General features: G+C 43.5%; 1 protein-coding gene across 2 annotated transcripts in view; it reads right to left on the minus strand.

Moving 5' to 3' along the window:
* PDE8A (phosphodiesterase 8A) overlaps positions 1–13,325 on the minus strand; it is a 145,601-nt gene that overhangs the window by 69,715 nt on the left and 62,561 nt on the right. For both annotated transcript variants that reach the window (XM_030763986.2, XM_089906726.1), the window contains exons 2-3: positions 6,164–6,220; positions 4,377–4,567 (exon numbers count right to left, since the gene is read on the minus strand). In XM_030763986.2, the coding sequence (XP_030619846.2) occupies positions 4,377–4,567; positions 6,164–6,220 (248 nt within the window). The remainder of the gene's footprint in view (positions 1–4,376; positions 4,568–6,163; positions 6,221–13,325) is intronic.

Raw genomic sequence — 13,325 nt, forward strand, 5'->3', positions numbered from 1 at the left:
CAGTAGTGGGATGGCTGGGTCGTATGGTAGTTCTATTTGTAGTATTTTAAGGAACCTCCATACTGTTCTCCATAGTGGTTGTATCAATCTACATTCCCACCAACAGTGCAAGAGGGTTCCCTTTTCTCCACACCCTCTCCAGCATTTATTGTTTGTAGATTTTTTGATGATGGCCATTCTGACTGGTGTGAGGTGATACCTCATTGTAATTTTGACTTGCATTTCTCTAATGATTAGTGATGTTGAGCATCCTTTCACGTCAACACAGACTTAATTCTGTTAACGTATGTTGGGTTTCTACACAGTGCTTTACTTCCTCCATCTCCCTTTATAAAAATCTTCCCTTTCATTACAGAGCCCTGCTCCTGTTGCACAGAGGACTAGCTCTTCATTTCTTCTGAGTACACTAAGCATATGTCTTCTAAAAGGTTCTTCAGTTTCTTATAGAAAACAATTTTCTTTGTCTTCAGGCTGTTCTTTCCCCCTCCATAATTTGGCAGCTTTTTGGTCCCCTTCTTTATCCTTGAATGGGAGCAACATCAACCCAGGCAGACTGTCTGCAGCAGAGATGGTCAGAGGAGTCTCCCTTGCACCCCCTTTTGCTGGGCCCTTGGGGTTAGCAGCCATCCTCCTCTGAGGTCTGGACCTGCAGATCAGGTCAACAGGTGCAAGTTCGTGCTCAGAGAGTGCTGCCAGCAGGCATGCATGGCTCTGCTGCACAGAGGGGACTCCTGGCCTGCTCTCTGCCATTCTCTGGCTAAACCTGACAACTGATGCAGTTTGCTGTTTTGAAACTGCAATATGTGAAGGAATGTTCCCAGGCTCCTTATGCCTCTGCCCCTTCTTACAACATGGTAGGAAAAACCACGTCTTTGTCCATCTCCCTCTGCTCCCTGTCTTGGGTTTCCTAGTGGATGTAGAAAGTAAATCACAGAAGTGATGGTGCTCGGCTCTGGTCGGTGCAACTCCAGCTTCCCAGGCTCAGCAGGACACAGTGGGAGTAAAGCAAAGCCTCTTCCCACTTCCTTCCTGCAGGGCCATTGGAATTTCAGCTTCAGAGGCTGAAGTATGCAGAGGACATTCCAGGAACAGGCTTCTTTATTGGTCCCCATAGCACAAGAGATACAGTGAGAATCCCTGTCCTTTTCTGTCTCCCAACTTCTGACATATCTGTCATCTCATCTTTGGTTCGTTCATTGCTGTGGTCAGTGTTTGTCTCTACAGGAAGTTGGGAGGAGGCCCTGACCTCAGCCTCACAGCTGGCTGACAGGCCTCCGCTCCTTCCATCTCCTTCTCCACTCTCCAGGCGGCAGCCACAGTGCTCTGGCAGTGCACTCCGGACACTCCCCTGTGTAGAATACGCAGACTACGCCAGGGTCTCAACTGCCTACAGGGCAGACTCCAAAGCCTTTGGCTCAGCACACAAGGCCCTCCAGATCAGGCTCGTCTGCTGCTCCAGCCTCACCCTGAGCCAGGGCCCGTACCTGCTGGATCCAGCAGCCACCTGACACCAGGCAGAGGAGCCCTGGACACCCTGCCTGGTCCTACACATGCTGCTTCCTCCACCCAGAATGTTTTCTCCACCGTCCTTCCTTTCAGAACTCCCGCTTATCCTTTGGGACTCAACTCAAACACCCCCTTGTGAAGCCCTCCTAGACACAGGCACCCGCAGCATACCTCCTCTGTGGGCATCTATGAGCTGTGCTGAAATCGCTCGCTTGCCCCCGCCAACAAAAGCATTTGTTCCTCAGAGGCAAGAACCATGTCTTATTCACCTGTGTAGCTCTGGTAACAAGCACAGTGTCCTGAACCAAGAAGACCTGCCAAGTAGGGTTCCCTCAACTGGTGAGTTTGAAAATATCGCAGACACAGAATATCTAACCTCTAGGAAGGCATCTGATAAGGAGTGTAAGGAGTTCCCACATGTCCCCAGTAGAGAGATACAGCTGAATGCTAATCGTTTAGACACATCGGCAAATGATGAAAAACCTTCACAGCGGGTGTTGATCAGGTATCCCAAAAGGAAGAATAAGGGACAGACGGGGCTCTGCCAGGGCTAAGGTCTCTTAGCGAGCAGTGTAAGTGGAGAGAGAGGGCGAGCAGGTTCAGGAGGGACGGCCTGGAAAGATTCCTTGAAGGAACAGTCCACAGTGGGCAGGCACCCTTAAAAGGGATGATCTTAAGGGAGATAAACCAGGTAAGGGCCAGAACTGAGATGAAACTGACTAGGAAAGTAAATCAGGGCCCACTCTTGCCTCTAGAAAACTCACTACAAATGGCACAAGGACTCCCCCCACCCCTTGTCCTCCAAATCCTCAGCCAACAAGACAAAAGTGACGTGGTAGAACACAGCTAGCAAGAAAGACTTCAGATTCTTGGCCAGGGCTGTGACACAGCTGTTAGGAAAGGAGCGTGACCAGGGGTGCCTTTGTAGAGGTCTGCTCTCTGGCTAACACAGGGGGGTGACGGCTCTGCTTACTCTACGCTCATCTACCCAAACCCGTGAGCTTTTCGGTTCGGGAGCCACGCCTACGAGAGATCTTGATTGGAAGAAGGTACTCAGAAGAGGCCTCCTTGATGGGGCTGGAATATGAAACCACACTCTGTGAGAAGCCGCTGACAGCAGTGAGGATGTGCTCCAACCAGAAAAGACCACTCCTGTCCTCAAATGTTGGAAATCTGGGGCCAAATATGGACAGAGCTGGACTCAACATGGAGGAGAACTTATGAAACTCAGAACTCTCCCTTGGGAAACCCTAACCCCCATCAGAGGCTGGATGGAGGGTGGTGGGGACTTGGTAGAAGACATGCACTCATGACAGTCTAAGCTTCTCTAAAACCGCACATTAAGCAACCCAGGTCACTTTCTTTGTTTTAAAACTGTGTAAGTTGTAAATTTATAAATTTGCTGAATGAGTTACTCTATTTGTTTAGAATATTCCCAAAATGTGTAACAACAGTACTTTCTCCTCCTTCAAAAAGTGGAGCATAATTGTATGTTATGTGTACCTTACCACAATAAAAAAAAGTAGACCATAACTACCACAACTTAGTTTTTCTTTTATAACACAGGATGGTCTAGCAGAGCCATCTTTATGAGTATGAATGTCATTGTCCAGCACATACCTGTGGCCAGGTTTGGACCTGGACAAGACTGTGAAGGAAGCCAAGTTGTCCTCAGCACCTCACCCCCCTTCACCTTTTCTGTTTGGGCTCTTTGGCTCTCCTTAGATATTTCTCCGGCCTAGCAGCAGTCTACCAAGACTAAAAGCACCACGTAACTAAGATATTTTCTTCCCTTCCTCTGAGTGCTATCCATCAAATGCCAGAGAGAGAAAGGATCTTGGAAACCAAGTGTTCCAAATTTACAGCTGAGAAAACACATCCTCAGAGAAGACAGAGAGTTACCCAAAGGCAGCTGGGCAAGGGAAGAGCCGAGCATAGGACCCAGGGTCAGAGCTCTCTCCACATCTCCACATCCCTCATGGGTGTGCTGTCAGATAACACGTCAAACAAGTCTGGGCTACAGTGACAATGGCTAACTGCCATCAACCAGACAGAAACAGGAAAGGAACACAGGCAGCATGGCAGGCAACACAGAGCAAGGCCCGAGGGAAGCTTTACTGGAGGTGGATCGCACCTGGGTAAAAGCCACCTCATCTGACTACCCGAAAGGTGAACTCTCAAGTACATGGAAATCACCATGTACCTGTAAACAACCTTCTGATAGGATGTCCTTTTCCTGTCAGCTCAGTTTTTAACCCCTGTTATATTTGGTTTTCAACCGTTTCTATCTCCTAAAAGTCAACATTTAAATGTCCTTAAAATTAATACATTATAAAATTTTACATTATATTGAAATTATGATTTGTCTTCCCCAACATAAAAGTTTTCTTTCAAATAAAATGGATATTTCACTTTCGCCTTGCTTCCATCAGCAGCAAATGACTTTCTTTAGAAAGTACTTTTCTTAGATTTATGTCTGCTGCCCAAATTCTCTCATGATATTGATATTCTGCAAGTATGAGAAACAAGGCACATACATCTAACATTAGAAGACAATTTTCAAAATTTTTATAACTTTAAAAACATCTAGAAAACTATAATAACTCTTGTTGCAGTACTATGCAGGTGACAGTTGTGGTTAATTACGTACAGGATTTCATCTTAACCCTTAACGGTTCACATTCAGATTTTCTTACTGTTTTAAGCAAAGCAAAACAAAACCAAAGAGATAGAGATCCCCCCTGGAAATAATATTCTAACGTCTTGCTTATTTTACTTGCATGGAAGGCAACTTAAAAGACACTGGATTTAACCTAATGTATTTGGGGCTGCGTTTACTGTCACAAATGAGGCCTGAGTCTCAGGCTTACCTGCACAGCACCTCCCCGTCCAGCTGTTGGGGATTTCTGTGGTCAATGATGATGATGTCATGATGTTTGTCCAGGAAACAGGCAAGGGCCGTCTGAGCCTCCTTGATAACTGTACACTTAAACCCTGCTTTTTCACATGCCCTACAGAATCCATTACACTGCTTATCTTCTTTGGGAAACACTAAAAGTACCTGAATCAAAAAAGCATGAACACTTTTAAAAAAAAAAAAAAAAGAAAGGTGTCGTTAGAATTGTCATTTCTTAACAAGCCACAGAAAACTCCCAAGTGTTTTCAAGGCAAGTACACAGATGTGAGCATAACGATCTGTTGAGTAAATCCTTTTCCTACATGTAACTCTGGGACGTTATCACTCAGCTCCCTGAAATGAGTGCTATTCTATCTGTTCTTAGTCTGGAAGTCAGTGCATGGATCATATGCTTATTTCTTTTGCTAATAAGCCCACTGGAAGAACTCAACAAAGACTTGATTAAGTACTTTATCTTAAAACTGAATCAATTAAAAAACACAAATATTTATTTTAGTTAACAGTAAGTTAACTAGGTAAGTCCTTAGATGGCAAACACCAATATTTCAGTCAAACTCCCAGAATACTTAATACTTTAAATGATACATTTAAGTATTCTGACTCAAGACTTTATGTAATTCCTCCAAGTTAAAAAAAAAATTACTTTGATCATAAGAGAGGAGACTTAAAGTAGACCAAAACGTTACAATTCAAAAACTGCCCGTGTGGTGATACAAGAATAGCGCCAGGTGCAAGAGACAGCTGGCTGTCCTGGCGCCTGGCCTGGATGGGTGAGGCCTGCGTCTGCTGCCCTTTCCCCTGCGCGGCCAAGCCGCCACGCCAAACCTGGGGCAGGAGCGCACTGCTCCATCCCTTCACACTCACACTGACTAACGGGGCAACTGTGGTACGTGGTACAGTCAAGGTGGGACAGCCTAAGGGAAAGAGACTGCAAAGCTGACAGAAACCCCATTCCCCAAGACTCAGTCCCTCTAAGCTTACCCAGGTGCACAAATACCACAAGTGCAAAGAGTTAAGAGAGCACATTTCTTCTGCGCTGCGCAGCATGTGGGATCTTAGTTCCCTGACCAGGGATCAAACCCAGGCCCCCTGCATTGGGAGCGTGGAGTCTTAACCACTGGACCACCAGGGAAGTCCCAAGAGCACATTTCTGCCAGTCCTTTTCACATTTTAAAAAATGTCACAGTGAGCATGCGTTTGTGTACAGGAAGCATCAAGTAACGCTGGAGCTAAATTTCAATTGGTTATTTTAATATTTTGGATTAGAAAATTTATGGATATTTTGTCTCTGCTAAAGCTGATTCAGTAACAGAGTAGACCATGCTTTTACTCTCTATATTGGAAAATTTCAAACCTACAAAAAGTCATGAATGACAATAAATGCTAGAACACCCTTCTTCTAGTTTCATCAATTGTTAACATTTTGCCACCTTTGCTTTCTCTCTCTCTCCACATACATACTACACACGTACACACACACACAATTATACACATTATTTTATTGCTGAGCCTTTTAAAGTAGGTTGCAGACATTTCATCTCTAAATGCCTCAATGTGTATTTCTAAGAAAAGTACATTCCCTGATATAACTGTAGTACTGCTATCAAGTTCAGGGAATTCAATATTGATCCAATATTTTATCTAAAACCGAAGATTATTTTCAATGTATAACTTTAGACCCTCTCCCTCCCCGTCTTTAAAGAAAATCAAGGTGAAAATTACAGCATGGTATATTATTACCTGGAGCTGATCTGGATGAAATCTCATGGGGCCAAATTGTATATCAGCTACTGCTACCTGCAAGAAAAAGATCTGCTTAAAAATGAAAAGAAAAAAAAAAAAAAGATAAGCTTGCTTAAATTTTTCTCTCATCAGTGCCACAGATGAAAATGAAATTTCTACTCTAGAGAAAAATTACGTAAATACTTATTAGACACAGGGATCTCAGTTATCTCCTTATAAACCCCAGGAAAGGTGGAGAGCAGAGAAGGACACATAAAATGAGTCTGATCCCGGCCTTTCTTTTCCTAGCTGTGTGTGACTCTAAGTGAATTACCCAACCTTCGGCCTCAATTCCTTATGTGTTACAGAGATCACGTGAGATTACAATATAAAGAGCCCCCAAAGATTAGACACCGAACGAACATTGGTTTCTTCCACATCTACTCCCATCTTTCCCCTGATGGACAATGAAATCTTACATCTAAAGTGGCACACACAAAAAAAGAAATCCAGCTATCAGAACCATGGGACCTCAAAGACTCCTTGTTGAGAAACGGTTAACACTTTCATTTTACAGACAAGCACGGTGCTTATCAATAAATGCTTATTGGGAAATTCCCTGGTGGTCCAGTGGTTAGGACTCTGTACTCTCACTGCTGGGGGGCCCGGGTTTGATCCCTGTTTGGGGAACTAAAATCCCACAAGCCTCGTGGTGCGGCCAAAAAAAAAAAAAAAAGCTTATCTATTTGAGAACTTAACACCAACACACAAAGATAAATACAGTATCATAACCAAACCCCAACAAGTAATAGAATCATAGCGCCAATGGAGGGCTCAGCATATACTGGGCACTGTGCTAAGGGCTGAACATACGTTATCTTGCTGAACCTTTGCAACATGCTGAGAGTTTACATTGGAAAGCTGAGGTTCCAAGTACTTTGTTTAAGGCCACACAGCAGCAAGTGGCATCTGGGATTCTACTGACCAGTCTGTTTAGCTTTATAAACTGTGCTGCAAACCCAGGGCCACTGGAAGGTTTGGGAAGTCTGTGCACTGCACAAAGGAGCACAAGGGAGGGAGAATGGAGAGCTAAAATCCAGCCCCAAGCCATGAACCCTGGCCTTGGGTTGCTACCCGGAGGAAGAGACACATTTTGCAATTTTTCCAGAAACACTGTATATATGTGTTGAGGGGATCCCTACCCTACTCCAGGCCTCTGGGTGACGGGTGTGATTTCATACCTAAAACACAGCAGCAGCAGAACTAGATCTATAAACCTTCCCACAAGATACTTCCTAACTGCCTGCCACCTCCCATCTCTCCCCTCAAGCAGGGATCTCTCCTACAGTAAACACATGCAACAAAACCTGCTTAGTGATGGAGGAAGTCCATGTATATTTTTAACTGCTAGAAGCTGATGTCTACTAATTATGGGACACTGGCTCAGTTTCTGGTTTGCTTTGTAGTAACTTCATCTCTCAGAAGGTGTAGAATGAGGGTCGCTACTACTCTAGGCCTGAGACTGAGGAGGAGGGCTTTGCAGTAGGGTGGAAGGGTGAGCACAGACATCCCACAGCACCATCTATCCTCCAGAGCTGGGCAGTCACTGGCCTCATCAAGAGGCACAGCTGGATGCCAAAGCCAGAATTTCTGACGGAATATGATCCAGGAGGTCCAAGAGAGTCTTAAAAGAGAGAGATGTGCTCTACGTAATCATACTCGCAATGACTTTTTTGTTGGTTTTTATGAACAAAGTTTAAAGAAATGAATGAATGAAAGAACAAGAAATGATACAGGCCTACTGCTTGGAGAAGACAGTGAAACTACTCAGGAAAAAGAAAGAGAAGGAACAAAATGACAGGAAAAAGAAGGGAAGTCATTTTGCTGATTTTCTACAGCGTTGGGGCACGGTGGAATTGCACAAAAGAAACCAGAAAACCCATCAACAGGAGGGCTGTGCCACTGCCTAGGATGAAGCGCTTGTTGGACAGCACTTGGGTCCTCTGTGTGAAACGGCGGCTGCAGCCTCTCACAGAGGATACTCATGAAATTTTCTATGAAGGATCAAGGAGACAAAAGATAAAGTCTGAACGGACAGAAAGAAAATATTTATAAATATTGTAAAAACATACTAGGTCACAAAGAAAACTTTAAAACATATTCCTCGTACAGCCTTTATTTCCAACCATAAGGCAATCAAACCAAAATTAAAAACAGAAGAAATACCCCCTCCTTGGAAATTTTTAAACTCATATAACTGCCGGACCAGAGAGGGAAATGCAAACTATGCCTACAGATTGCTTGGAAAATAATAAAAATGAGAATGTCATGTAATAAAACCTACAGGATACTAGTAAATTTTACTCAGAGGCAACATTCACAGTCTTAGATCTTTCTGTCATGAAACAAGAATTAATATACTAAGCTTTCAAATCACTAAATTTGAGAAAGTCAACAGTACAAACTTAAGGAAACCAGGAGGAGAAAAATAAGCTAAAGGCTATAATAATTAATAAAACTTTAAAATGTTAACGACTAGCTTGATTTTAAAAAACACATACTATATAGTGTCGGTCACAAGCTGAGGGACGAGATAAAAGAATGGACAGCTATATGCTAACACATATATATGCAATCTAAAAAAAAAAAGTGGTTCTGAAGAACCTAGGGGCAGGACAGGAATAAAGTCATAGATGTAGAGAATGGACTTGAGGAAACAGGGAGGGGGAAGGGTAAGCTGGGATGAAGTGAGAGAGTGGCACTGACATATATACCCTACCAAATGTAAAACAGATAGCTAGTGGGAAGCAGCTGCATAGCACAGGGAGATCAGCTCATGCTTTGTGACCACCTAGACGGGTGGGATAGGGAGAGTGGGAGGGAGACGCAAGAGGGAGGGGATATGGGGATATGTGTATACGTATAGCTGATTCACCTTGTTATACAGCAGCAACTAACACAACAACATAAAGCAATTATACTCCGATGACGATGTTAAATAAATTAATAAATAATAAATAAATAATAAATAAAAAGAATGGACAGCTAAGGGCAAAAGTCTCATTCTTTTTTTGATGGTACGCGGGCCTCTCACTGTTGTGGCCTCTCCCGTTGTGGAGCACAGGCTCCGGACGCGCAGGCTCAGTGGCCATGGCTCACGAGCCCAGACGCTCCGCGGCATGTGGGATCATCCCGGACTGGGGCACGAACCCGTGTCCCCTGCATTGGCAGGTGGACTCTCAACCACTGCGCCACCAGGGAAGCCCAAAAGTCTCATTCTTCCCGGGAAAACAATTCTGAGTACATGGTCTACACCCAAAGTGGGTGAAATAACTTTTACAAACAAAGGACAGAGTAACTTTATGATCTCAACTTGTAAAAATAACTCACCGCCCCATTAATTCTAAGAAATAAAAGAAGCTATAGATTAATTCTTTTAAAGAGCATGGATTCTACTTCAGTATAATTTTAGCAGTATCATTTTAAAACATTAATGTTTCAGCAATTCTATTTTACCATTGAATACTTTCTTTATTTACTTAACTAGATTGCATTTTAACCTTACATCCTGTCTACAGGGTATATCCGGCTCTCAGGACCTCTGTCAAGCAGTGTCCCAGCAGAGCCGGACAATTACTTACCACTGCCCCTCACCCCCACAAAATAACCACCACCAGGAAATCTGATGACATTACTCAGTGAGCAGACGTCAGCAGTGGGCCCTCAAAGAGTAAACAACTTCCCAACTGCTCTGGATAAGGGGATCGGAACTACTAGAATTCGTGCATTCATCCTTTCTTTGTGTATGAAAATCAGAATCAAACTGACCTAATGCTTCAGGCCATAGCCCTCTTATTATTTAGTTTTCACATTAATATTTAGAAGGGAACAGTCATTTTCAAATCAGTTTTAATAACAGCTTTCAGCTTCAAAAGCAACTGATATTTTTAGGTAATACAGGAACAATAATATATTCATGAACTGATATCAGTAATTATACAAGTTGTTGAATTTAGTCTTTTGGGTTTTTTAATATTTATATATTTATTAAGATTTATTGTTAAAAAAAGACTGTTAAATTGGGATATCAGATAATGATGTCTGTTTGTATTTATTATTTTAAAGTAATTTTTTGTTAACATGGCTGATGGAAATCTGAAATACATCATTATTAGACACCTTGATGAACCACCTATCAGTTTTCTTTTGTTTGCCTAACTGACCTAACTGCAGGGCAAAGTTACTATGTTACCAATCTTGATCACCAGTGAGGGTAGGAGAGGAAAGAGATATATAATTCCAACCTGTCTAAATATTCTACTCCCCTGACCCTCCCCTTACCCCTTGACTGCTTTTTTTTTTCCTGCAGCTTTAGTTACCATTTGCCCCACTACATATTTTATTATCTTCTTTTTAAAGGAGTGTCTCTCCCATGAGAATACAAGTTCTACAAAGACAGGGATTATCTGCTTTATTTATTGCTATATTTCCAATACCCAAAACAGTGCCTAGCATATGGCAGACATTCAAAAAATACTTCTTAATGAATGTTTGCTCAACAGCTAATCTTTTTTTATCTCTGTATTTAAATTTTTATTTTACTAAGTCTTTTGAAAATGTAATATATTTATTTTTTAACATCTTTATTGGAGTATAATTGCTTTACAATGAGCTAATCTTTTTGAACCATTTATCTAAAAATCATACTCATACCAGCTTATACATATACACATGTATATAATACAGCACTTCCAGTTTTCAGAGTATTTTCATATATATTTTATATTGTAAAGGAACAGAAAGGAAGGAAGCAATCTTAGGAAAAGCCTAAGCACTAGGAACCACAAATGAATCATGGGATCTTTTTCCTACATCCCTTTATTAGAAACAGAAAGTTATGCTGGGATCAATTTATATTAATTGTTTACAAACCTAGGAGCTATAGCAAAGACATAAATCAGATTTTGTCTTGAGCCATATTGTCCCTCCAGGCTTTCCCTGTACAGCCAGTGGCCATCTTGTCTCTCTCTGGGCAGAGTGGTAAATTGATCAAAGGGGCACAGCCTGGACAAGAGTCAGGAGACACCAGTTCTTAGGTGGGGAGTGTCAAAATTAACCCAGACATTTGTGGACCACCTACTTACTATGTTGTAAGCCAAGCACAGAGGTAGGTACTGAGAGTGCAAAGACCAAATGCCTACCCTGTCCTGAGTAGGAGAAGGGGAAAACGTAAATTATGACAACATGGTGCAGATTTAATATAGAAAGAAGGTGTCTAGTATGTGCTAAAGACTTTGCTTCCAATCACATTTAAATCCAATTTAGTCCTTACCCTATGAGTAAGGGAAGCTCATTAACTCCATTTTACTGATGACCAAACTGAAGCTCAGAGCCGTATTATTAAAGCGCTGGTAAGTGGCAATGGTGGGAACTGGGCCCAATTCACAGAAACTTAATTCCTGTGGTCTCTTTTTTTTTAAAATAATAAATTTATTTATTTATTTTTGGCTGCGTTGGGTCTTCGTTGCTGCGCGCAGGCTTTCTCTAGTTGCAGCGAGCGGGGGCTACTCTTCCTTGCGGTGCGTGGGCGTCTTACTGCAATGGCTTCTCTTGTTGCGGAGCACAGGCTCTAGGCGTGTGCTTCAGTAGTTGTGGCTCACGGGCTCCAGAGTGTAGGCTCAGTAGTTGTGGGACACGGACTTAAGTCGCTCCGTGGCATCTTCCCGAACCAGGGCGTGAACCTGTGTCCCCTGCATTGGCAGGTGGATTCTTTTTTTTTTTTGCAGTACGCGGGCCTCTCACTGTTGTGGCCTCTCCCGTTGTGGAGCACAGGCTCCGGACGCGCAGGCTCAGCGGCCATGGCTCACAGGCCCAGCCGCTCCGTGGCATGTGGGATCTTCCCGGACCGGGGCACGAACCCGTGTCCCCTGCATCGGCAGGCGGACTCTCAACCACTGCACCACGAGGGAAGCCCCCTGTGGTCTTTTCATGCTTCACTGGGAAAGGCCTAAAGTTACCTGACCCTAACCTGTATCTAGCTGAAATAAGACCAAGAACCTGGAAAGCAGCATCCATCCATTTGACAAATCTTTGTTGAACACTCACTATGTATCAGATGGTTTCCTAGGCACTGGGCATTCAACAGAGAACAAGACAGATAATATTGCTACACAGCAGGGAGGGGTTTGACGGAGAGTAACTGGGTTGCTGTTTTGAATCAGAGTCAAGGAAGGCCTCTCTGAGGGGGAACTGTGGAAGGCGAGATCTGAATGACGAGGAGTCAGCCACGCCAGGAGTGGAGGAGGGAGCACCAGGCAGAGCACAGGACCGAAGGTGGGAACAGGGTGGACATTTGAGGAAAGGAGAGGGAAGAGTGCTGAGATGAGCTCATGGCTAGGCAGGAGCTGTAAGGTGTGGAGCTTTCTAGGCCAGAACAAGAAAACTGGGTTTCGTTCTAAATTTCATGAAGAGCCACTAGAAAGTTTTATACAAGGGAATGATATGATCTGATTTTTATTTTTTTAAGATCCCTTTGGGGACTTCCCTGGCAGTGCAGTGGTTAAGACTCCACGCTCCCAATGCAGGGGGCCCGGGTTTGACCCCTGGTCGGGGAACTAAAATCCTGCATACTGTGCAGTGCAGCCAATAATAATAATAAAATAAATGAATGAATGATCCCTTTGGCTACCTGTGGAAAACAGTCAGTGAGAGAGTGAGAGTAGAGGCAAAGAGACAGTAAGGAAGCTTCTGTAGTAGTCCAAGTGAGAGACGATGGTAGCCTGGCCTAGCAGTTGCCACAGAGATGAGTAGATGAATCTGGGGGGTGTTTTGCAGGTGGAGTGATCAGGACTTGCTAATGGACAGAACACAACCAAATCCACCGATTCCAAGACCAGAATTCTGATATCTGACTTGAAGTTTTACGTCAGTGTTGTGTGGAAATTTGGGGTTCTGCAGGGCATCCTACTAGAAGCTGGTGTGGATCTGCTTGGTCCTTTCCAGATCCACCCACAAGATGGCACCAAGATCTACCCTGAGGCAAAGCTCCTTCCTAGCCGCTTCCCCTGGTCCTTCTCCCAGAGCAAGCAAAATACTCCATTATCCATCCTCAGTGTCCCAGTCTCTTTTTTCTCCCCTTACCTGGTCTTAATATGCCCTTCAGTCAATTTAAACAGCACAT

The sequence above is a fragment of the Delphinapterus leucas genome, chromosome 2 (assembly GCF_059928025.1).
Source record: "Delphinapterus leucas isolate spDelLeu-1000000601 "Yukka" chromosome 2, BTC_Dleu_Yukka2, whole genome shotgun sequence".
NCBI lineage: Eukaryota > Metazoa > Chordata > Mammalia > Artiodactyla > Monodontidae > Delphinapterus > Delphinapterus leucas.